General features: G+C 42.0%; 1 protein-coding gene across 10 annotated transcripts in view; it reads left to right on the top strand.

Annotated features, from left to right (window-relative positions):
- The window catches only part of LOC311251461 (phosphatidylinositol-binding clathrin assembly protein), an 86,349-nt gene that overhangs the window by 27,489 nt on the left and 34,141 nt on the right, over positions 1–24,719 (top strand). For 9 of the 10 annotated variants that reach the window (XM_084343884.1, XM_084343889.1, XM_084343887.1 and 6 more), the window contains exons 3-8: positions 17,124–17,199; positions 17,525–17,627; positions 18,944–19,037; positions 19,902–20,013; positions 20,924–21,030; positions 23,906–23,947. In XM_084343884.1, the coding sequence (XP_084200010.1) occupies positions 17,124–17,199; positions 17,525–17,627; positions 18,944–19,037; positions 19,902–20,013; positions 20,924–21,030; positions 23,906–23,947 (534 nt within the window). The remainder of the gene's footprint in view (positions 1–17,123; positions 17,200–17,524; positions 17,628–18,943; positions 19,038–19,901; positions 20,014–20,923; positions 21,031–23,905; positions 23,948–24,719) is intronic. The other variant, XM_084343891.1, reaches the window with a different exon arrangement.

Raw genomic sequence — 24,719 nt, 5'->3', positions numbered from 1 at the left:
AAAAAAGAAAGCACATCAACACAATATACATGGTGTTTGAGAAGGAAGGGGAGGAAGGCAGGAAAGAAGGAGGCAGAGAAGGAAAGGAGGGAAGTCGGAGGTCGACAAACAAGAGAGGAGCTAGAGAAGAAAATAAGGAGCTGAAACAATGAAGCAGAAAGGAAAAGGAGAAAGAAATGGAAGGAACAAAGGTAGGAGGTAGGAAAGGAAAGAAGGAGCTGGAGAAGGGAACAAGGATGTGGACAAAACAGGAGAATTAATGAAAAGACAGAAGGAGGTAAAGAAAAAGTGCTAAGGAGAGAGGGGAAGGAATGAAGGAGGAAGAGAAGGAATGAAGAGCGTAGAGGTACAAACATAGAGGTGGAAAAGGAAATTAAAAAAATTGAAGGCAGGCAGAGCTACAGAAAAAATGGGAGTTAGGAACAGTAGGGAAGAAAAGAGGGAAAGTAGAAGGTTGGTGAGTCAAGAAGGAGGTAGGAAAGGAAATGAAGGATGTAGGGGAGGAAAGGAGGACGTTGTAGGAAATGTTTTTTCAGCGCCAAAGTATTGGTATAAGTATCGGCCTTCAAAACTTTAGTTTTAACCTCCAACATTCTAACTTTAACTCGAATTTCCATGAATTTGCATGAATATGTGACATAATGGACGTTCAATGGCAGCAATCTGAGGACGACCGAGGACGGCAGCATGTAACGCGCTCGCCGAGCGACTGTGGGACATCGACAGCACGACCGTTAGCAGCTAGATGTATTATTGTTTGCCATTTAAAAAGTCCGCTAACGGTGAAAACAGCTAAAAAATTGTAAGACAGCATAATAACACATAACGGGACTACAATATAAAACATGTCGTCTGTTGACCCACAGACTAAAACATCTGAGTGGATTTAAATGTCCTCGGCTGTTGTGTTCACCGCGGGCTGGTCAAATTGCCGGCGTTTTTAAATGCAGCCTCCTTTTATTCTGCTGCTGCTGGTAATGTATTCAGCCTGGGCTTTTCAAATCGAATGTGGGAATTTACCATTCAGAGCAAATAGCAGGTGAATTAAGTTTTAATATCTCTTCTTTGCCTCGGCTGCCATATTTGTCAAAGGGATTGGGATCGTGATTGGACTAATAGCACATTTTGTCTGTGTCTATGTGTGTGTGTGTGTGTGCGCAGTCGACAGGCCGGTATTGATACTCATTCAGCTCTACACCTCCAGTTTTTTTTTCCCTCCTGCCAAGAAAGCAACGCTGGCTCACTCCCCGGTGACACTCTGGATCTTATGAGCGATCAAGAGTCAGTCGATATCTTTTGATCACGATTTCTCTTTTGTGCTGGTACAAAGCCACTTTTAAAGAGTAGACCACTGCAGGATTTAAAGTTTCTGCTTCTGGGTGTTCGTGACTGTAATTGGGGAAGACGGTACTTCATATATAAAAAGTCCTAAATTTGAATTGAGCGATCTACAAGCAGGAATGTGATGTTTGTCTGGCGATTGTCTCGGTTGTTATCATTTATCAGCGTGCGCCTTGGCCACAGGCCTTTGTATGATAGGCCAGTATGTACCAAAAACAGTCCGGCAGGAAACCACAAACAATAGCTGGGAGAGCCATTTTGCAGCCCCACACCCCTACCTTCGCTACTCCCATCCCCTCTAGGGAGCTCCTTCCCTGGACTGGAGGACTCGGGCTCCAGGGGCTCCCTCTAGGGAGTGTGTATGCATCACACCCACCCCAGACCTCAACAAGGTTAAAGGAAAACAGAGAGAAAGTGAGGATAAAAAGAAGAAGGTTAATTTGCTTGCAGAATTACGAGAACGGGGGAAACACGCTGCGAACGATCGTAGAAGAAATGAGCCTTCGAGTAAAAGGGAGAAATGGGGTCACATAGAAGTCAAAGTTATTTTAAAATCGATTCTTGAAAGGCTGAAATCACTTCTTCAGATGGGTATTGGACACATTATCCACCTGAATTTCTTTTCTTTCCTAAGATGTCTTCCATCTGCTTCTCAAAGACTGATTAATCCCCAAGTTTACTTTGTGCAATGAGACATTTAGTGGTAATTCTTTATTTGGTTTGGTTTCCAATAAGCCCCGTTTACTGTAAAAACAGGATTCAGAATAAAATATGTTAAATTATGTTTTCCTCGCAGGCAATAAACTGTGTAAACTGTCAATGGCTTGTAAACAACAGGAATTCATGCAGGACGGTGCACGTGTTTCTGATCCAGGGACGTTTAACCTACATAAACAACATGCTGCAAATGCTCACAACTGTGTGATGAGGGCAAAATGACATGTGCCAAAAAATTAAAAACGCTTTAGTAAGTAGAAACTGCTGTCAGCAGCAGACTGCGCCAACCAAGGCAGGAAGACACTTGAGAAATTGGACTACAACTCCCTCATAGCCTAAAATGATGATGCCTTTAGCTCAATGCTAACATGCTCATGTTAAGCATACTATCAAATGCTAGTTAGTGAAAAGCACAAAGTACAGCTGAGGCTAATGGGAATATCGTTTTGCATGTAAATGATCGATTGACTCTTCTTCTTCGTCTTTGTCTTCATCTTCTTCCATCTAATACTCTTTTTTTTTTTAAACAGTTTCACTTAAAAGCTAAAACGTCCTCTCATGATGACTCTAGACAAAAAGCTGGGGCATCACTAAATGCAGTAGGCCTCATCCTCTATGGACCGTGACTGTCTGTACAACCTTTCAAAGCAACCCACCTAATAGCTGTTGACATATTTCAGACCAAAGAGGTCGACTGACCAACTGACAGACATCCCTAGAGCCTCGCTGCTAGCCTAGCTAATAAAATAAAAATGAAGTGAATGTGCCTCTGCAGCACAACCGCTCTGATCTTTGAAATTGGTGTTAACTGCACAGATTTCATAGCAGAAGGTGACACTGTTGTCACTGCTCGTCTGGGCTATAATTAAAAAACAGTTACAGTTTTGACTAATCTAGCTGAGTTTCTGCAGCGCTGACCAAGCTATGACTTATTATTCTCCCCTCAAATGAGGTTTTGTTCTTCTTTATTCTGTGGAATAAATGCTTTTGCCAATTGGACACAGCAGAAAATCAAAGCCCTGCAACCCAAACCTGCCACGCTTAAATATTGCTATTTAATTTTTTGATGAATGGCCTTTTTAATAGCCCTTACAGTTTTCTGTTTTTCCTCAGTGTGCTGTGACTTCGAGGAATGTCACAGCGCAAAGATTTGCCAGACCACGAGGTACAATATAACACGGCGCTGTGAAACCCTTTTTTAGGAGTTTGTTTTCAAGGACGTGAAGTCCTCGGAAATACTACCCATCATCCTTTCTTCTCCAGGACAGGGTAGTTGTACGTGTCAGCGGGGAAAATTACAGTCTGATTGATTGCACCTAAGTGCATCAGGAATCAGGATAGAGAGCTGTGACTCTGTACATCAAAAACCGAATACAGGCATTGGATGAGAGTACGTTTAGAGAGAGTTGGGCGAAGGGAGGAGGAGATGGAGCCAGGCGGAGGGTAGACGGAGTGTTGGAGTCATTAAGGACATGAGAGGAGACAGGGACGGTCTGGCGAGGACACCGGTGAAAGTGCTGATGGTAGCAGGACACACCGCTTTTCCTTTTCACGGTGCACGTGTGTGTTTTTGTGTGTGCGCGTGAGATGGAAAGAGACCGAGGAGGGGAGATAACAGTAAGGTGTGTGCGCGAAGACCACGTTTGCGTGTTTTTCATCTTAACAGCAGTGTAAAGTTGCGGCGCGAGTCGCCACCTCGCCCCGCCACCAGTGTCCCAGATAGCGAAACGGCCCATTTGTTTCGGTGACGTCACCGAAAGCACTCTCATCACTACACTCCCTCGCCTCCTCGGGGGAGAGCGAGGACACAGACGGAGATTTGAGCGAGGGTGTGTGTCTGTGTGTGCGAGATATTATGAAAGAGCAGACGTTTGACCGAGCATAGAGGAGGCCGACTGGAAGGAAAGGGAAGGGAGAAGAAGACGGGAAAGATGGAGAAAATATCAGGGTGTGGAAATGTGCTGACTCAAGCAGCACTGTGGCAGAGTGAGCAGGGACAGGGAGGATGTTATTTTTGTGTGTGTGTGTGTGTGTGTGTGCGAGGTCACCCTGACTCTAATGGGGGTCACTCGTGATAATCAGAAGTGCTCGGATGCGCTCACACACACACATGCTTCCTATCGGCTGCCGGCGTGGAGAACATAAAGATGATTAGTGTAGACGCAGTGCATAAACATGTACTGTGTGTGTGTGTGTGTGTGTGTGTGTGTGTGTGTGTGTGTGTGTGACAGACAGACTCCTGCTTATCTGAAAAGTAAGAACTCCAGGGTGACCCGCGATGAGCCGACACACTCGCCACACATTTCCTTATGCTCCTTTGGGCAGATAAACAAGTTTTTCTAACTCTAGTAAATTGGCTGCATCTGTGTGATCAATAAATGAAAGTAATGTGTGTGTGTGTGTGTGTGTGTGTGTGTGTGTGTGTGTGTGTGTGTGTGTGTGTGGCTGTCCTACCGGGCTCAGCAGGCTCAGCCATCCAGAAACTTGCAGGTTACAACCAGCTCAATAAAGATTCTCCCAGTCAGGGATGTCTGCATCTATTTTTGTTACTTTTCCGTCTTCCAATACTGTTTCAGGTTATCGATCGGGAGTATCTGCTGACACATTACCGATCTGATTTGTAATTAAACCCCTCCCTGGAACAGCGATAGTCCAATCATAGCTTAGCAGGCGTAAGGAGGCACGGCAGGCCTGTCAAGCTTCGGATTTCTGCACATGTTTTAAGTGGTGTGCATGGCGCTGTAGTAAGAGCAGCTCTGCATTTACAAAACCAAAAATGAAGTGTAAAGAATGGGTGTGAGACCCAATTGTTAGCATATCTGGCTAAATAGCGTACTACCAACAGTAGTTACCAACCAGTTCTTCAAAGTTCAAGAAGCATAGGCTCGTCAATAACAGCACTATTTTGTGAGGTTACAAATTATGCTATAAAAGGAGCTAACACATTCACTATGTAGTATTTCCTGTGTGTCTTAACTGTCTGCCAGCCATTGCCTAATTAGCTCAGTTAGCCTTGCGGCTAGTAGTCTGGACTGGTAGCTTGAAGGACCAGAGTAGTGTTGGTGTTTCTACTGCTAGCAAAGGATATTTGGAACAGGCCAAGGCTAGCATGCTTTACACGCTTTGCAACACAATATAACTAACTGCTGCTGACTGTAGCTGCTGCTGGCTAGTTAGCTCAGTTAGCAGGTAGGGTTGGACTGGGAGCTTGGAGCACTGGAGGAGTGTCGGGGTTGGGGGCTGCCAGGAGAAGAATTTTTAGGCCCAGTAACATAAAACTGCTGATTCCTGTTTGTAATGAGGCTTAAGTTTGGTCACTTGTGGTGTCTTTATACCTTGCCGTACATTTGTGGGAGGACGGTGTCTGACAGTGTTCAGAGGACAAACTGTAGCGCAGATGCTAATGTCCCATGAAATTGCGAACGCCCACGTTTCCCACCCCTGAAAGTGTCCGGTCGTGCAGGGCAACACACTGAATAATACTCATTTTGTTTTTAGCTTTTTTTCTTTTGCTGTTATCAGGTAATCTTGTTTTTACAGCGTCTCCTCTAAAGTTTGCTCCCCTGTTGCACACTTCCTCCTCAATGTACTGCCTGTGAGAAGTCGTTTTACTCCTTCTACTAGTTTCTCTTCAAGTGCCAAGTTTAATTAGTAGTACTGTAATTAGCTCTTCTGCTGCCACCCCTCGACACAATTGGACTTAAAACATTACAATTAGCTCTTTCACAGCATTTAATCAACCATTAGTCCCAGCACTAGTGGTCTCTTAATATAAAAGTAATTGAATTCCAGACTGCAGATGTGTTGCCTCCTCAGTTTATTTATCTTAATGAACAAATAATAAAATATCTGAAGTGCTGTCTTTAGATTAAAGACATAAAATTGCTTTATTGGTGAACAAAAACCGAAAAAACTGCGCTCTTTTTCGCTCTCATACGTGTTAACTAGACCCTTCAAACCTGACGGCTTTATCAGGTGTAGCACCCGAGTGTTACGGCACACCCATGTGTACACGAGGTGACACTCATTATTCAGGAATGTGGTTTGCGATTGGAGTTATTAAGTTGCCAAACTTATCAGAGAAGATTTATTAACACAAGTGATTATAGAGTACCAACTTGGAGTAGCAGTTAATTCCAGATGTGTGTTTGTACTATTGTTAAATCACCATTTACGATATGTAAATTGCCATAACTCTTGGATGACATTAACAAAACTTTAGAAAAACATAATTCGACTAAATCTACTTTGGCAGAACGGACGGCACAACACTACGATACCAATGAGCTATTAGGATAGAAGCACAATATTTAACTGAGTCCGTGTAACAAATTAATAATGCTGAATTTATTCCAAAACGGACTCAACAAAAAAATAAATCGCTTTCCCTTTGTGCTCTTGTCCTGCTTCATGTCTATTCAAGCCCGAGACGAGCTCCAACTGCCAGTCACTTAAGATTAGTTTTACAGAACCCAAATCTTTGCAACTCTATTCCAACCCTGTTCTGACTCACCAGATGTCGATTGTTAAAGCCCGCCATTGCCTGACAATTTCCGCCGCCTTTATCCTCCCTTACTTTTACCGTTTTCGAAGTCCAAGTCTCTACAGGAAACGGCAAACTCAACCCCTGGGCTAGCAAACTACATGCAAAAAGTAGCAAGTAACTACTAACCTGGTCGCTAATGAAACTAGGAGCTGTTACGTTTTCTATTGTGTGGATTGAGCTATATTGCAGTGGTACCGCTGTTGCATCCCGGGCTTTGGACCGCCCAAGAAGATTGTGATTGGTTTCAGGAAATACAAACAAGATTACTTGTTTGTTTTTTTTTGGATGAGAATTGGTCCAACCAGACCTGGATCCAACCTTGGCACATTAACCTGCCTGGTGAAGGTTGGATGACCAAAACATGGTGTTTTAATAAAGCTGATAAATAGCTCTCCTGGTAAAGTGCATGCCTCATGCAGGCTACTGAGGTCAAGGCTCAGGGTTTGAATCCAACCTGTAGCTTTTGTTGCATGGAGTAAAACTTGGTCATCATAAAAACTTTAATTCTGAACCACAAGAAGTTCTTCAGACGTCTGTAACTGAAGGTTGACAAGATGTCTGAAATTACATTGTAAAAACTTTTCTGGCTCTCTGTTTAACTTCGTCAAAGATGTTGAAAAGACGACTTTTGGATATATTTTTGCTCAAATGACCTAAAATGAATATGAGGGTATTTTTCACTTTTTGCACAGAAGGGTATTATCTCATGAAATCACATTTTTTTATCAAGCTTTAGGAGGAGTTGCCTCCCTCTATCAAAACAGTGAATATTTTGATAATAGAATAAGTAAAGGGTGTGTATCCTTATAAATCAAGACATGTGAAAGTAATTATTGAGCAAAAAACCCCAAAAGTATTTTAGATATAGGTCTAGTAGTTCTTCTAGGATGCTGTGGACCATTGACAGCCTTGAGTCCAGAGTTCAAGCCTCATATCTGAAGCTGTCTCTCTGCAGTCTGAATGGGCACCATGTCTTTTGCGCTGACAGTGTGTTCGCCCCGGTCTGTCGGTCTCTTGCTGCTCTTGTTGTTAGGTCTAGCTGCGGCAAACGCTGCCCGGTGATGACCGTGACACCGGTGTGCCGCCCTCTTCCACTACAGTATCTCCACTACCTGAGTCTTTGCACCGTCCATTGTGGGGAGAAAACTGTACAAATATCCACTCCATGTTTCTGTGCGGGCATTAGTGTTTCAAACGGTGACTCATGTTGCTTGGCTGCATCATTGACCTCGCAGACACACTCATCCACCAGCAAGACACAACTGCTCCCATGAGAGCGGGGAGCCCACACACTATTAGCCTTGTCACCTTGTAGGCACAGGCTCAAACACACACACACAAACACACAAAGGTACAGCCAAAGCCGGATACGCACTCACAAATGTATAAATGTAGACGTATTTCTTAAATCCCGTCGCTCTCAGCACCCACCCAGCGCGTCTTTGTGCCCGTTTCTTTTCACACTTCGATTGGATTCAGGGGCTAAATGGTTGATTGTGTAATAGGAGCAGAAATACTACGTAGGATAGGAGGAAGAGGAAGAAGAAGAAGAAGGGGGAGAGAATCCCAGGCATGATTCAGGCTGGTGGAGAGCAGTCCTGTGTGCGTCTGTATCCACATGTCTGTTTCCTCGTGTGTGTCTCTGTGCTTGCATAAGAGCCGCTTTCATTCAACACAGACTGATCACGACTCATTCTTCTTACGTGAGTCACCACCTTTCAGTGGTACTCGGCTCGCAGTCACTTCTGACGATGTTCTGCATGTGTGTGTTTGTTTGAGAGAAGGCAAAGTCGAGCAGCCAAAAATAAATTCCCATGCGGACTCTGAGTATCTTCCCTTTGGAGTTGACTGACTCTCCTTTATTCCCTATAAACATCAGTTAGGATATGTTGTGACTTTAAAAAACAGAAGGTTATTTTGAGCTCTCTCCTCCCTGTTTAAGTGTCCTTGAGCAAGACAGCGAATCCCTAACATCTTGTCGTATCCGTGGATGTTCACAACCAGGATCAATGATTCCTCTGCTGGTAGAAGACTTAGTTGTTCATTGGCTCTGTGTACACGTTGGCAAGTCCAGAGAGGGCCGAGCGGTAACTGTTTCAACTTCCCAGATATCGTGACGTCAGTAAGCTGCACACAGCACACTCATGTTTACCAACCAGGCTGGTCTGTGATTTTTTTTTTTTATCCCCAAAGGGAGAGAGATGAAAAAGATCTGAAGTCAGTGAGTACAGCTCAGCTTCTCTGAGCAGATTACATACTCCTGTGTAGGAAGCAGTTTGGATTTCAGCCTTGAGTGGAAAAACATAAAGTAGAACAAGAGCAAGAAAAGTTTGGAATTTATTTGGACAAAAACGAATACCTGAACGCGTTGGTACGCTTCCTCTGGTGCTCTTCAGAGATGGTTTCATGACCTTTTATAGATGTTGGAGTTGGGTGGCTGTGTCCGACAACTTGTGTAGCTTAAACAGACAAGTACGCCCACTTCTGATAGTGTTGGTCAGGTGTGAAAGGCGAGAAACTAAGTATGGTTTAACTTGTCTCTCAAGTTTGTGTTTCAAGAAACATCGAGTAGTTGTAGATCGAGTCGGTCACCATCCGAAAGCGTCGGTATGTAACTAAAAAACTTCTTACCAACTATCCTACCAGCAAGGGCTTCAATTCTATTGAATGAATGCCTGACCAACTTTTGAGAGACTGACCAAAAGTTTGCACCATCATCCACATATTTTAACAAATGTAACATCTTGTCTTTCTGGTTTAACACCCCACTTTTGAGTGTGGCCTTTCGGAACGGATACGAACACTTTTGCCTTCAGACATGAGGGATAAAATGTTGTACAATCAAGTAGGCGTCGACCGATTGGATACCAAGAACACTGAGATTGGATATTTGGGACTGAAAATCTTTTTGCCATTGATGGAATGAACCAATTTCGAGGTGTTTTACTTGAGTATTTCCTTTTTGTGCTACTTTATATTCCCTCTCCACTACGTTTCTTTGATAACTTTAGTTTCTAGTTACTTTGCAGATTTAGATTTTTCTAGGCTATTAATTGTGACGTGTTACCAATCAGATGTTGTTGTGGGCGGTGCAGTGTGTGAGGGGATGCTGCACCAGAGCCAAAGTAGCACATTTTTATTTAAGTTTATTTTATCTGCAATATGACAGAAAAATACAGCTGCCGATAACTGGAAAAATGCTTAATATCGGCGCTGACAATCAGGATCATAATGAGCATACCCATTCCTTCACTTAATGGTTGAACCTATTGGGTTTTTCCGCTGTTTCAGACTGGGGCTCAACCATATATTTCAAAAACACAATAATTATCAGTATTATGAATTACTTAACTGCCTAAGTTGATCATATCACAATGTACAAGGACAGTAGCTGCAGCAACCAATGTCGTTGAACCAGATACTCAACCAGTATCTTTAACCGTACATGTTGTAATTAAACACGACAAGATATCAGTATTATATCCACTGAGTGACCACATTTAATCGGCCCTGTAGTGCATCTTAACCCTTTTCTCACCCCTGTGTGAATGAAAAGAAAAGACCAATAAACCACTCAGCCGTCAGGTTTTAATTCGTCCTTTTTTCAACGTATGTTTCTGTCAAGACACGGCTTCATCCAGCCGCGATTTGCTGCAAAGACTCTGCAACAGTCTACAGAGCTCCAGCCTTGGCTTCCCCGCTACATAACCTGACTACAGGATTGTGAGAGCGAGAGAAAGGAAAGAAAAGAAAACCACTTCAGGTCAGCGCTGAGGCCGTGGTGTTCGGTTACTACGGAAACCACCAACTTGTGCACTTTGGAGCGAAAGACGTGGAAGGAGAGAGGTTGGAGGCAGAAGCCAACGAGATGGGTGAAAGCTGGATGCTGGTAGCTCTATGTATAGCTATGTTACAGCGTTGAGAGAGAGGCAGCGAGTAGCCAGGATCTAAATGTATCAATAATACATGAGGTTGTTCTCCGATATGCTAACATGAATTATTTGACAAGCCGAGTCGACCTGCTTCTCCGTCTCTCTCTCTCCCCCCCTCTCCTCTCTATCTCTGTACATCTTCTCATTCTCTCCTCTTTTCACTCGACTCCATTCTTCCACGCCGGCTCAAAATCTGAATCTCCTCTCAGAACAGCATTTCTTTCTCAGAGCTCGTCTTCGCTGAATAATCTAGGACTCAGCGGGTTTCTGTGTCTCCCCCTCTGTCTCCGTGCACCGCGTGCTTCTTCCCCTTTTATAGATTTTCTCCTTTTTAACTATATCCATGCGTTTTGTGTGGGTTCTCTCCGCCTCCGCCTTTTGTATCTGAGGCTGAGGGAGGAACGCAGGCTCTCGTCAGACGGACTTTTGATGAGGAGTCGGCTCACAAGAAGAGGCAGAGAAAAGAGCTTATGAAGTTCCTGAAGCTCTTTCTCTTGCTATCTCTTCATCTTTTCCCCCCTTAATCTGTTATCCTGGGTTCATTTGTTACAGAGGCAGAATATTAAGCTCAGTTTTTATGCCGTAGATCTTGAACTCAGTCAAAATGCGTCAAAATAGCATCTTATCTAACCTCTTACTCTGTAATGTTCACAACAACACACATTTTTAAATTCTGAAGGCATTGTACCCACTTAAATTAAGAGCTTAAAATAGTTGATTTATTAATAGATGAATTGTCATTAATCAAGCAACAAGGTCTTGTTACTAAATTAGTAAGAGACTAAAGCCATGCTAGCAGCTGTGTGAGACTGTCTTTATGTAAGCGGTGCTTAGAGCTAAACGCTAACGTCACAGCATGCTCATGACGAGAGTACCAACATGCTGATGTTTAGCAGGGAGAATCTTTTTACCACGTTAACCATCAGTTTTAGCATTTTAGCAATTGTGACACGATTATAGTGCGAGTTGAGTAGTGCAATTCATCTTGAGGAGGACATGAAGGTCTGTACCAAATTTCATGCCAGTTCATCTAATCTTCTAATCAACCCTGATTCCAAAAATGTTGGAAAACATGAACAGAATGTGATAATCTGCTAATCATTTCTGACATAAACTCAATTGAAAACGGCACAAAGACTACAAATTTAATGTTTTACCTCATCAAAGTCAATGGGTTTTGGTAAATATTTGCATATTCTGAATTTGATGCCAGCAGCGCATTTCTAACAAGTTGGGACAGGAGTGACAAAAGACCAAAAACACCAGGCGAACCGGTTCATTGGTAACAGGGGCATCCTCGTATGGCTCAGTCGTTCACAAACAAAGATGGGCCAAGGTTCACCAAACACTTGATTGCATAAAGGATATTACTACATGGGCTCGGGAACACTTTGTATAACCATTGCTGATAAAAGCAGTTTGTTTGCAAAAGATTCCTTTTCTATTTACAGAAACACAACTGTTTTTGGAATCAGTTACAGATTAACTGACAGATTCGATCTTGTCAGTTCGACTAAACACATTTGCTGGTTTCAACTTCTTCATGAGAATTTGCTGTTTTATATTTTTGTAGGTTTTTTTGTCGTCATCGGCTACAGAAACTTGCAATCAGCCTTTATCTGACATTTTATAGACTGAACAGTTAATTAATTGAAAATAACAATTATATTGACAAAGAAATCCGTTGTCAGTTTCGTGGTTTAGTTTATTGACAAGAGTCTGACATTTACTAAAATACAATGTGTTGGGCTTTGTAGGGAGTAAACATTTAAAGCAAGAAATGGGCATTTTGTGCGATTTGGCACCCCCCATTACACGACAGTGTACCACCAAAAGAGTAAAACAGTTGCATAATGTTGTTTTAAGTTTTGGACTTACTATGTTTCCATTGTTGTCAAAGTTTCTGGCTTACTTGCACTAACTTCCCCCGGAGACCTACTCCCATCTTTACCATGACTCCTGAATGGTCTTTACCAAAACCTACCCTAACTCTAAAATGTCTTTTATCATAACAGTCTTAACCCTAAGAATCGATGGTTGACCTTTCTGGCACTAAGTTTCTGTCCACAGATGGGAGCTGAATCCCCACATGTGACAGCTTGAACAAAGTTTTGTCCTCACAGCATGAGCAAACACACAAAAAAACCGACAAGAACAAAATCTTTATGCCTTTTTAAACAGTCCCAGAGCCCTTGGAAACATGTCAGCGCAACTGAATCCAAACACTCATGCCCGAAAGCATATTTGTGCTCACAAACACACACATTCTTCGATGCTCTCCGACCAGCCAGTGAGGGCTGGTTCTCTGCCAGGTCGGGAATTGGCAAACTGGCAAATCTCAGATCATTTTAAGTCAGTTGGACAGAGAAGGCCTTAACGTTAAGATGCTTTTGGGAAGCCTGAGGCCCGAGCTCCCAAAACTATGGATGATGGCCAAGACTTGTTCCACTGCACTCTGTTATTCAGTGACGTGTGGAAGACGAGATAGCAGAGAAGTTCATGAGGGACCACATGCAAGTTCAGGTTCAGTCTTTGGAGACGGACTCCAGGTTAAGTCTCAAGTTTTTGGAGTCGACAGTTAATGTCAGGTCTGTAGTCTCCCTAATGGTTTTACTTGGCAACAGTATTTCTGGGAATGTTACTGCAAATTAATTATATCCTGTTCAGTAACTGATAAGCTCAGAGAGGGAAACACAATTCTGACTACTGTAATGCACAATACTCCCTTTCAAATTAAGTGAAAAACACATCTTATCTTTTATTGGAATGTTTGCACTGACTGACACCATCAAAAGATACACTAACCCAAAGAATTCAAGGCCCACAAAAGACCAGCGGCTAAAAGTATTATCTGGAGGTTGTATGGAAGTAATCAGTAGCAGATGGAGAATTTTCTACTTTTAGATTTAAGCTATAACATCTGATTAACTAATAGATAAACACCACTTAAGTAAGTGACATCCAGTCAGTGGACTGCCGTGTAGCATCATCCGACTAATAATTTAAGCTCACCTGTTACATAACCTGCCTTCGCACTTTGCAAACACCATCTGTCAGAGGGAAACATGCCATTAAGACACTTGAATAATATCAAGCATTTGATTAAGCACTGCTTAATTGCCTCGCCTCTTTCTTTTTCCCTGTATGTTAATGATGCACCCAATGGAAACTATCAAAGTCTATGTGGTACTGAACATCTCAACAGCCAGGTGCACTTACAAGCTTGTACAAAACGAAAAATAGCTGAGCTCGCATCACAATCGGTGTGTCTAATCCATTGCAGATGGAGTTGTTGCCGGACAAAAAATAACATAAAAGTAAATGGGTTGCCAAATATACCTCTGCTGCCCATCCAAGTAAAGTCTATGTCTGGGAAACACTTGCTGGCTCACACCTGTGTAGGTTTGTTTTCAGGTCATTATAAAGTTGAGTCTAGTTGATGTCTTCTCTTTCCACATTCTAGACACAATAGAGCTCTTCTTCTTAGCCCCACCATCTTTGAAGTCCTACGCGATGCTAGCTAACATGCTAACTAGCAAACTCAAACTTTGCTCTGTGCCACGGAAAGTTGATTTATATGATATTATTGGTTGAAATTGGTCGGTTCAAGCCTACATAAGCACTGTTTGTTTACATAAAGATTGGATTTTAATATAAGACTGTAAAGAAATTGATTTTCTGGCATATCTTATTGAGGGTTACAAAGACAGTTTTCATTTTGCCTCTTCTTGTGTAATACAGGTTAGATAAACACTGCTGGGAACATCGAAGCTTGTTGAGTTTTCACAGACTTGTGGGTGAAGGCTGCACACTGATTTATTTGAGTAGTCTTTTTTAAATAAGTCTAGGGTTAGTGACAACTTGCAAGTCATGTCTAAAGTCGATTCATTTCTAAGTCCATAACGCCAGCTGCAGATTCATTTTGGTTGCCCATCTCTGCTCCCAGCCCCTGCTCAGGGACCATAGTCCTCTCAAAGGTCTGACTGTGCTCTGAATCTCCTGCTCCAGCCAGAAAAATCTGAGCTAGAGAAGGTAAATAAGTAAAGATCTCCCCGTCATTAATATCTCAACATCGAGCTTCTCTCAATCAAGGCGAGAAAACTCTCAAAATAGGTAGAAAATAAGCTATAGGAGCCGCTGAGTAGCCAACAGTGTAAGATGGAGGATGCACTGGGAGACTCCCAGGTGTCCCAGGAGATGAAGTAAACATGAAGATGTGTAAATGTGAAGCAAGGAGGTGTTGGAAAAAGAGCGGACATGCTGAGCAAAACTTTCCTGGAAAAATAAGAAGTGAAGAGCTTCTAGAACCTGCTTGGTGATATCATATCCGTTAAAACCAGCAACCAGCTACTGTAGGAAGTAACAGAGGGATAAAGTTTTCTGTTGTTACACAGCAGTGGAAAAACTGTTCAAGGTCTCATATTGTAGAAAGTATTTTTCATTATAAAACAGGTCCAGGTGCTATTTAATACTGTTAAAGTATCAAAACACTCAATCCAGGGAGAATTGCACAAAGCCAGTGTTGCACAACCGGACGTTATGATGTCGTAACTATACAGTCACCACCCCGAGCATGCTGAAATACAGTGCATGGTGCCTGCTCAGGCCTGTGAAAGCTAACCGATCAGAGCAGACTGGGCTTTTACAGGAGGGGGACCTTAAAGAGACAGGAGCTGAACACAGTGTTCAGACAAATTGATAATGTGCTTTTGAACATTAAAGCATTTTAAATTATGAACCTGAAAATTAGCGTAATATGGGACCTTTTAAAAAGAGAAACCAAGATGTCAAAAGTCTGTAAATAACGGTGATGACATGATTCATCACTTCCGCAGACTAAGTTTTGGCTTTAGATGTGATCTCATTAACATTTCCTAGAGGTCATTACATAATAATTTATTATATTGTGCTGCCAATCTTCTGCTTCTTCCCAAAGGTTAATTAATTTTTTTTTTCTGACCGCTTCCTCTTGCCATTTGTCCTCCCTCGCCGCTTCTGTGTGAGCTCCTCCTAAGGAGTCCTAATAAATGACAGCAGGAGAAAAGTTAATTTTTAAACATGGTCAGCCCAGCCTGAGGTAAAGCAAGTGTCAACGCGGTTAAACCATCTAAAACAGCAGGGGTTGCAGAAGGGAAACGTGGGTTAAATCCTCCTTCCTGCTGGTGTCTTTAAACGAGAAACTGAAGCTGACCTCTGACCTCTCTGAAAGAAAAAATAGACACAAAACGACAACAGAAGGCGAGCAACACAAAATTACTCTCCAGTCACCACAGTGCGTAAAAACATCTTGACAGATTAAGTGTTTGAGTCGTCGCTGTGTGATGCATTTTAATAGAGACTTAACTTCATGTCAGTGATGAATCATGTCATTCTTTGTTATTAGCTGTTGGCTAATGAGCACAAGCTATCACCATTTATCAGTCAGTTTGCATTTGTCTCAGCAGATCAGTTTTATCTTTTCAGAGATCTGGATCTTTAAAATAAGAGAAGATAGCTTCTGCTGAAGGGTTCAGGGCAATTTTAGTTGTCAGCGTGGCTCGAGTCCCACCACATCATTATCTGAAATATCTTAACGGCTATTGGATGGATAATTGTAAAATTTGGGACAGAAATTTAGCAATGCAAAGACAGGTCGATCAGAAGAGAACTAATCACCAACTATTTTAGTAATCACTTAATTGTTTCGGCTAATTTTTCAGGCAAAAATGTCAAACATTTGCTGGTTCCAGCTTCTTAAATGTGAGGATTTGCTGTTTCTCTTTGTCATTTATGAAAAATCTTTGGGTTTTGGACTGTTGTTTGGCCAAAAATCAATTTGCAGACGTCACTTTGGGCTCTGGGAAATTAAAATGAGCATTTTTCAGACGTGTTTGGCATTTTATTACACAATTAATCTTTAAAATGATCAGTTAATTGATTGCTTATGAATAAATCATTCGTGACAGCCCTAAGGACATGTGCACCTCACTCAGGATGTATTCTAATAATGTTATTTGTTCCTTAAACTTTTAATCTGGTGTCATCAGCATGTTTTGGTTTATGACCCAAAACATAAGATTTTCCCGTTAGCCTCAGTTGTACTTTGTATTTAGTGATATTAATCAAACGTTAGCATGCTAACAGGATAAACTAAGATTGTATACGTTATACCTGCTAAGCATCAACATGTTAGCTTTGTCATTTATAGCATGTTAGCATTTAGTTCCAGACTCCACTGTGTATATTTGCAGCCTCACAGAGCTGTTAGCATGGCTGTTGACTCTTAATTTTGTTTACCTAAATCTCAGGCTAAGAATGAGCAGTATTAGGTTTTTCAGTCCATACAGCTGCACTCATTTACATACAAAATCTTCTTCTTTGTTGCTGCTGGATGCTGATAACCTCCACTGGAGTAATTTGGGTTGAAGCGTTTTGCAAAATTTGTTGGCAGGACAATCTGATATTGAATATATAATACCACTAAACTGACATTCAGCTTTACGGCTCGTATGTTTGTGTATGTTGTGTAATTAATTCTGGATCAACCCTCTCTCGAGCCTTCGTTTGACCGAGCATTGACTCCTGTTTTTTTGTCTTCCTTATCTCAGCGTTTCATCCAGTACCTGGCCTCCAGAAACACTCTGTTTAACCTGAACAACTTCCTGGATAAGGGAGCTCTGCAAGGTAAAGCACCCAAACACTCGTTCTCTCAATAGTCTTGTGAAAATTACAGCTTTTTCGCTTTGTTTTAATTTGCTTGTAAAGATCCAGATGGGCAGGATTTGCCTCAAAGGACATTACACTGAGCACAAGAATGTTTTATGCAATGAAGGGAAAGTATTTAGAAGTCAGAATCGGTACTTCACTGTGGTTGACTCCTTGATTAAAATGCATCAGATGCAGTGCACATATACAGTATAATATATAAAACAAATGAACAGTTTACAGGACAAAAGGTAGAAATCATTTGTCACTCAGTGTATTTCCTTCCTCTCGTTTGCCCTCCCAGGTTACGACATGTCAACCTTCATCAGACGATACAGCCGTTACCTGAACGAGAAGGCCATGTCCTACAGACTGGTGGCTGTCGATTTCACCAAGATGAAGAGGGGGTAAGGGAGAGCACACACAACAAATGACAAACCCACTCATCATTTCACACTCGTCTTGTCGCACACCGGGAGACGGTGTTTAGCTTTTGGCACTAAAGTGAGAGAACAACAAATGACAGAAACTGACAAAATGTCTTATTTCGAAGACGGGTTTACCAGGGTTTCTCAAAGTTTTTATGACTGAGTGCCAAGTTGGGGAGCCAGCATATGATTGAGGGCAGAACAAGTTGAACCCATGAACTTGTTGCAGGATTTGTGTTGAACTATAAATTAATACCCGTTTCTGGATAAGGCAGATCACTTTTTGTGTCCCACGTTTCCCGAGGGAGAGTTCCTGAAACCTCCTGTTTTCCTGTCGTGGCTTTTCCAGCATATTTCAATGTTAAACTGCTGAATAGTTCCTGTGAGTAGGTGCTACTAGTATCTCGCTTACAGTACATTGTTTACACGGAAGATACTGTTAGCCTCTCACTCTGAACCTAAAGGGGTCTAATTGACAGTAGAAGAAGTCGCCTTTTTTTAAACAAATATAATTTAGTCGCAGAAAACGAAGTGAGAACCTCATTCCTGGTGACCCTACTCCATCCCCATTGGCCCACAAGGGTGCATCCCTGTAGTTCAGGTCCTGAAGGGTTAGCCCTGTCGACACCATGAGACTGACAGGCAGCTAACAACGGCTCCAGGCCAATTAATAGTCCAGTCCTTCTTTTTTACCGTTAAACAAACAAGATGATAATTGATAATTGATAATTAGTGAGCTTCTTAGGAGCTGCTAGGCAGATTCTGTTACTTTGGACGAGCCCAGGCTAGCTGTTCCCACTGTTTCCAAGTCGTTATGCTAAGCTAAGTCAAGTTATTCCATTAATGTCAGCAACAGTAATAGTTTAATGCATCAAGTAATGACAATGCAGCCTTTCTTGGTGGCTTGTGTATGAAAGTGACAGTGGGTGAATCATTTCTGGAGGTTGTCTGAGGAAGAACATTTCAATTTCAGAAAGTCCAACTGTTGTGGGATGACATTGAATCCTTTGTCATGCTGATCCTGCTGAGCTGACTCTCATTATGTATTTGAAAAATGTGTTTCAGTCGCCATTCCTTGGGAGCCTTTCCCCTCAAGTTAAGACTCTGCATTACTGAGAAACTTTTATATGCAAAACATTAGTTTTCTCTTTTCGGATTTCCTATCGTTTGTCATCATTTCTTCATTCCCTTTTTTTTTGGTTTTTTCCCTCATTTGCATCAACATTTGCATAAAAATGTCTCCTCGACAAGGTGCCCGCTACAATTATGTGCGTGTTTGTTTCCTGTTCTGTCAGGATTGACGGTGTGATGCGTACCATGAGCACAGAGAAGCTGATTAAGACGCTGCCCATCATTCAGAACCAGCTGGATGCTCTGCTGGATTTCCAGGTACTGTGTGTGTGTGTGTGTGTGTGTGTGTGTGTGTGTTTATACTTGTACTTCCTACGTAGTGAGGACTGTGTGTTTTAACTGACGAAGTGAGGACATTCTGGACGGTCCTTTCAACTCTGAAGGGCTGTCTGAAGTTTAAGACTTGGTTTTAGTTAGAAGAAGGCTCGTGTTTGGTTTGGGCTTAGACATTTAATTGTGATGGTTAAGGTTAGAGGTAAGCGGCTAGGGTCCCCACAAAGATGACCGTACAAGTATGTGTGCCTTCCAAACGTGTGTCTTGATAAATGGTTGGTTTCACTTTTAAATCAAATTGTAAATTGAAACAACAGTTAGCAAAGTTTGAAACCTCTTTTTATTGATAGAGTAGAAGAAGCACATTATGGCAACAGATTTCGTGTGTGTGTGTGTGTGAGAGTGTGTGTGTGTGTGTGTGTGTGTGTGTGTGTGTGTGTGTGAGGGGAGAAGGGTGGGGATTTGCAGAAATTGGTGGGTGCATTGTGGTTTGTGCCAGCGAGCTTCAAAGAGCGATAAAAATGGATGTTGAAGTTTCTCATTGGAATGCATATGCGCTTGTGTGTGTGTGCGCTGCTTGTGAGTCAGTCTGTGTGTGTTGTGTGTGTGTGTGTGTGTGTGTGTGCATGATGTTTTTGCTCACCTAAACTAAATTGACAGTTGCTCCGTGTGTGTGGAGATGTGTTTGCCTCATACCAAGTACTGCAATTTAGCAAAGGGATGCTGTTGAATAACTGAAGGAGATGTTTTCTTTGGAGAGATGTCTCCTTTACCCTCTCTCTCTCTCTCTCTCTCTCTCTCTCTCTCTCTTTACCTCTCTTTACCTCGCTCTACCTCTCGTCTGTCCAGGCCAACCCTAACGAGCTGACCAACGGAGTGATCAACTCAGCCTTCATGCTGCTTTTCAAAGACTCCATAAGGCTGTTTGCTGCTTACAATGAAGGCGTCATCAACCTATTGGGTAACACACACACACACACACACACACACACACACACACACACACCTGTCGATAGCGAGCCGACTGATGCTTCCTCCCCTACATGTGTAGAAAAATGAGGTGTAAGTACAACTGCATTTTGCGTGTACAAACACACACGCTCATGTCTGGCAGATATGTAAACACACACACAAACATATGCGCGCACAGTCTGGTTGTCACGGCAGCAGAGACGGTTTTGACGAGCTGTCATGTAGCTGCTAAGTGCTCCACTCCATCACGCACCGATTGTCCCTGCTTCCTCTTTTCCGTCCTTCCTGCCTTTCCTTTTCCTGTTAACCAGCTGAAAACGGACGTCCTGCGGGAGGTGTTATTGTTTACATGATCCTGTTTAAAGCCAAAATACTAGAACGCTACTAAAATTAAAACCTTAATTGCTAGAGCATTCTTGCTTTCTGCAACAGGAAGCTAATCGTGTTGTACGTGCGTGATGACATGATGACGTCACGTACGGTGAACAAACAGGCGGCGGTGCCAGAGGATTGCCCCAAAATGGCCGCGGAAAACGCTGTTTACATGATCCCGTTTAGTGTGGTCTAAAATCAAATCCATAAAAGCGAGACTTTAGTCTTCCGCCTAACATCATGACATCACGTGACGTACACTTAATGTTTTCATTTAGTAAAATTTGATGAAAAAATGCCAGATTTATATATATTTTTTATTTTTGACATAATTTCACTACTTTAATCATTTATTATCGTTTATTGACCTACTTTACCTTTTAGCTTAGCTTGTTCAGATTTCAGGGATATAAAGCGTTTGAAGAAACTGGTGGATTATTTCTCTTGCAGAGGTCGAAGGGTTAAATCTTCATCTCATTTTCCTGTCCTCATCCTCATCCTCATCCTCCTTCCTCCTGTCCCTGCAGAGAAATACTTCGACATGAAGAAGAACCAGTGCAAAGACGCTCTGGACATCTACAAGAAGTTTCTTTACAGGATGACGAAGCTGTCAGAGTTCCTCAAAGTGGCCGAGGTATATTCACACACTCACACACTCAGACACCAGGATAAAATTTACTCGCGTCTTTTTCGTGAATTTTTACCCCCAGATTTTTTTTTTCTTTTTTGGAAGAGCGTCTCCCGTTCAAACGACCTTTTTACCCTTTTTCTAATAATTGCTTGTCTTTTTCTTGTCCTGACCGCGTCCCCTTACGCACATAGTCTCAAACAGCACTTAGCCATGTGCACTTTCCACATAAAGACTCCATACTGCCATAATTCTGCACACACAGCTACTGTACAAAGAGTACCTGACATACCCTCACTGCCCCACATTTGCTTTGCAGACACTTTGCACACACACATACATACATACATACATACATGCACCCAAAATAACCCGAAGATGGAGGATGTGGTTAGGCGCTCTGTTAGGTCCCTCTCCCTCTGCGCCCCGCACTCCTCCATCTAATCCTTTCTCCTCCCGCTCTCTTCCCTCTCGTCCTGACAAAGATGGATACTCGTGTGGCTCTCCTTCGCCCAGCGCCCACAGATCATCCCTCTTTTTTTCTTTCCTCTCGTGCCCTCTTCCTCTCCCTCCCTCCCTCCCTCCCTTTGTCTCAGCCGGTGAGAATCGGCTGCTGTAACAACCACAGAGGTGGTTCACGTTCTCTGCCTTACTGTACACTCAAATAAATGCTCCTTTTGTTTGTTATAATTAGGTTTTTAAGGCGCTCCCTGGGCATTAAGTGTTTGTTTAATCGAAGACGTCATTGAAAACAATAGTAGTGAAATTAAAACGAAGACAACACGTTGTCAAGACACGTCTCAAACATGTCAAGCCTTTTCTAATCGGGTTTCCGAACATTTTCCATTGATTCGAAAGGTCACCCGGGTGAGGCTGCAGTACTTTAGGGAGCATGAACACTTATTTTCACGAGTTGAAGACTTTCTCTGTAGATTCTGCTTTACTTTACACAACAGTGCAGCGTGGCCTTTAACTTTAACCACCTACTGTTCTGCCCACAGGATGCTAACACAATGTAGAAACTTCCACGGAGAGCTAAAACTATGAAAAGTTACATAAACATGAACATAGGATATAGATTTTAATTGATTAGAGTCTCGTCTTTACGAGGATTTTGGTCATTTTTAGTAAAGAAACAAAACTGCAAAGGATAATCTTGGTACAATAATTCGATATCTCAATCTGATAATCCTTGAAAAGATTTTAAATTGATTGTTAAGAGTCTAATGATTAAAAATAAGGCGTTTATTATCATTTCAAAGGTCGACCCTCAAAACAGCACGACTTTCGAATGGTTAAACACTTTTTCCTCCAAAACCCCCCATTATTTATTAACGCAAAGAACATATTTCATCATATTTCATCACATACTTTCACCTGCTCGTGAGTAAAAACATCAAACAAAGACTTTTACACACAAATGGTGAAAGAAATCATAGCGTTAGCATCAAAATGTAACAGAAACAGTAACAGGTGATCGCTTTTACTAATTTATTCATCCCAGTGAATATCAATCAATCAATACAAATGAAAAGACGACCAGATCTTAAAACATCGATGATACATGTTTGACATTTTACCTCTGACATTTTGATTTTGTTGTATTAGGAGAAGCACAGGTGTTAAAAATAACACCAACAGTGGATCTGTTCCATTCAATCGTCGGAGAAAATTGAATTCAGCCACCTCTAACTTTATTATTAACTCCGCCAGAGAGGTTATGCTCTCACCCGTGTCCCGCTCTGTTTGTTGGTTTGTCAGCAAGATTACACAAAAACTACCGAACGGATTTCTGCGAAACTTGGATGGAGGACGAGTCCCGGCCCGGAATAGAGCCCATTAACTTTTGGTGCGGATCCGAATGAAGTGACATGGTTTTTTTTTCACAATTTCGTTAATTTCTCAGGGAATAATTCATGGATCTTGGCGTATCTATTTAGTGAGTCCAATTTGATGTGGATCCAAATAAAAATCAGGATCTGGAGGATTTAAATATCTTTTATTTAATACTGGATTAAGCTTGATATGTATGTTGAGCCTTTGCGGAGGTATGCGCTCTACTGAGTGCTATTTTGGTTTACACCTGTGCTTTTCCTATTGTGACAAAAGTCCTCTGTGTAAAGGGTTAACTGTCAGAAATGTGGCCTGTGTTAGAGGTTTATGTTTTCTCGCCGCGCCCTTAATTACATCTTCACTCCAAGTTTAATCAGCAAAATCAGAATCTTTGACCTGGATTCACCTGAGCTGAGTTAAAAAAGGTGCCTCAGATATATTGTTTGCCCAATTTGTGATATCAAACATTAAAAACAGGAGCTAGAAGTGTAAAATGGCATCTTTAAAGGAGTTGGAGAGCACTCGTATCGACCGTTATTCATATTTTCTGCTGATAAATCTGTTAAGAAAGAAAACTAACGTGATGTTGATGGTTATGAACAACGTCCAGGACTAAATGTTCTGTATCTGTGTCCTGAAGAGTCAACTGTCCGAGTTTCTAAACTGTTTCAGAGACGATGCTTATAAATGTGTTCACTGTCGTCACGCCATTATGTCGCCTGCTCTCCCTCATTGGTCAAGACATATTTATCACTGTCCAATCACCATCGTCATTCACTGTGAGGATTGGTCGTCAGCCAATCCAGATGTCAGAAAACTTTTTCCTTGTTTATTTCTGTTGTCGTTTATGTTGACACTGCCACTGCATGAAGTAATGACTCCCCTGTTTTTTTTTTCTGTTTCTCATCTTCTTTTATTTATTTATTTATTTATTTATTTTCTTTACAAATGGATCCTCCTCTTCTCTTTTATTTTCTCTCCTCCATTTTATCCCACCTACCTTTCTCCCCTTTTTTATTTTGTTGATTTGCTTGTTTTTTGACGACAGCAAGTTGGAATAGATCAGGGTGACATCCCAGATCTCTCACAGGTCAGTGTACATCTCACCTTCCACTTCCTCTTCTCTCTTTTTTTACGATTCTCACTTCCTGTTCTCGCTTCCTCTCCGACCTTCTCCCTCTATTCTTCTGGCTTTCCTTCAGCACTACGTGTGGTTTCATCGCTCCCTCCACCTGACTTCACCCCGACATATACCTCTATCTCCCCCTTCACCCACTCCCTCTCCGTCACTCTCCACCCACTCCATTTTTATTTCAAACAAACCATCTCGTCTAACCTGAATCTCAGTCTAGGCAACTCCCCTCTGGTTTGATTGATTTCCTGCTTTGTCTTTCACTTCTAAATGCTCGTTATAGATCCCAACAACAGGGCTGAGGTGTGTGTTAAGTTGGCCTCCTTAAACACTGCGCCATCAGCCGTCAGCAGGCCCCCGCCGCAGGTCTCGTCACGTGGACTCGAAAACCCCCGAGCAGCTGCGAACAATGAGCTCAGACCTTCATCTGCGAAAATTATTGCAACAACAAAGGGCTTATAAACAAGACGGGGGAATAGATTACATGATTTCTCTTTTTAATCGTCAAGGTTGAAGTTGCCTTTTGGTCTCATTGTGAATTCAGAGGATTCCCTTCAAGCATGGTCTCCATTGATTATGGGAGGACTGGTTAGCTACACGTCAGGCTGATTCAGCGTAACTCTTAACTGTCATGTGTAGATGTGTTCGTTTTATCTTTGTTATCGTAGTTTTTAGATAAAGAAGGGAATAGTAATAATACTTTATGAATATCAGGGTTATTGATGGCTTA

The sequence above is a fragment of the Pagrus pagrus genome, assembly GCF_965226575.1.
Source record: "Pagrus pagrus genome assembly, chromosome: 22".
In the NCBI taxonomy this organism is placed as follows: domain Eukaryota; kingdom Metazoa; phylum Chordata; class Actinopteri; order Spariformes; family Sparidae; genus Pagrus; species Pagrus pagrus.
This window is presented reverse-complemented; position numbering and strand designations above follow the sequence as displayed.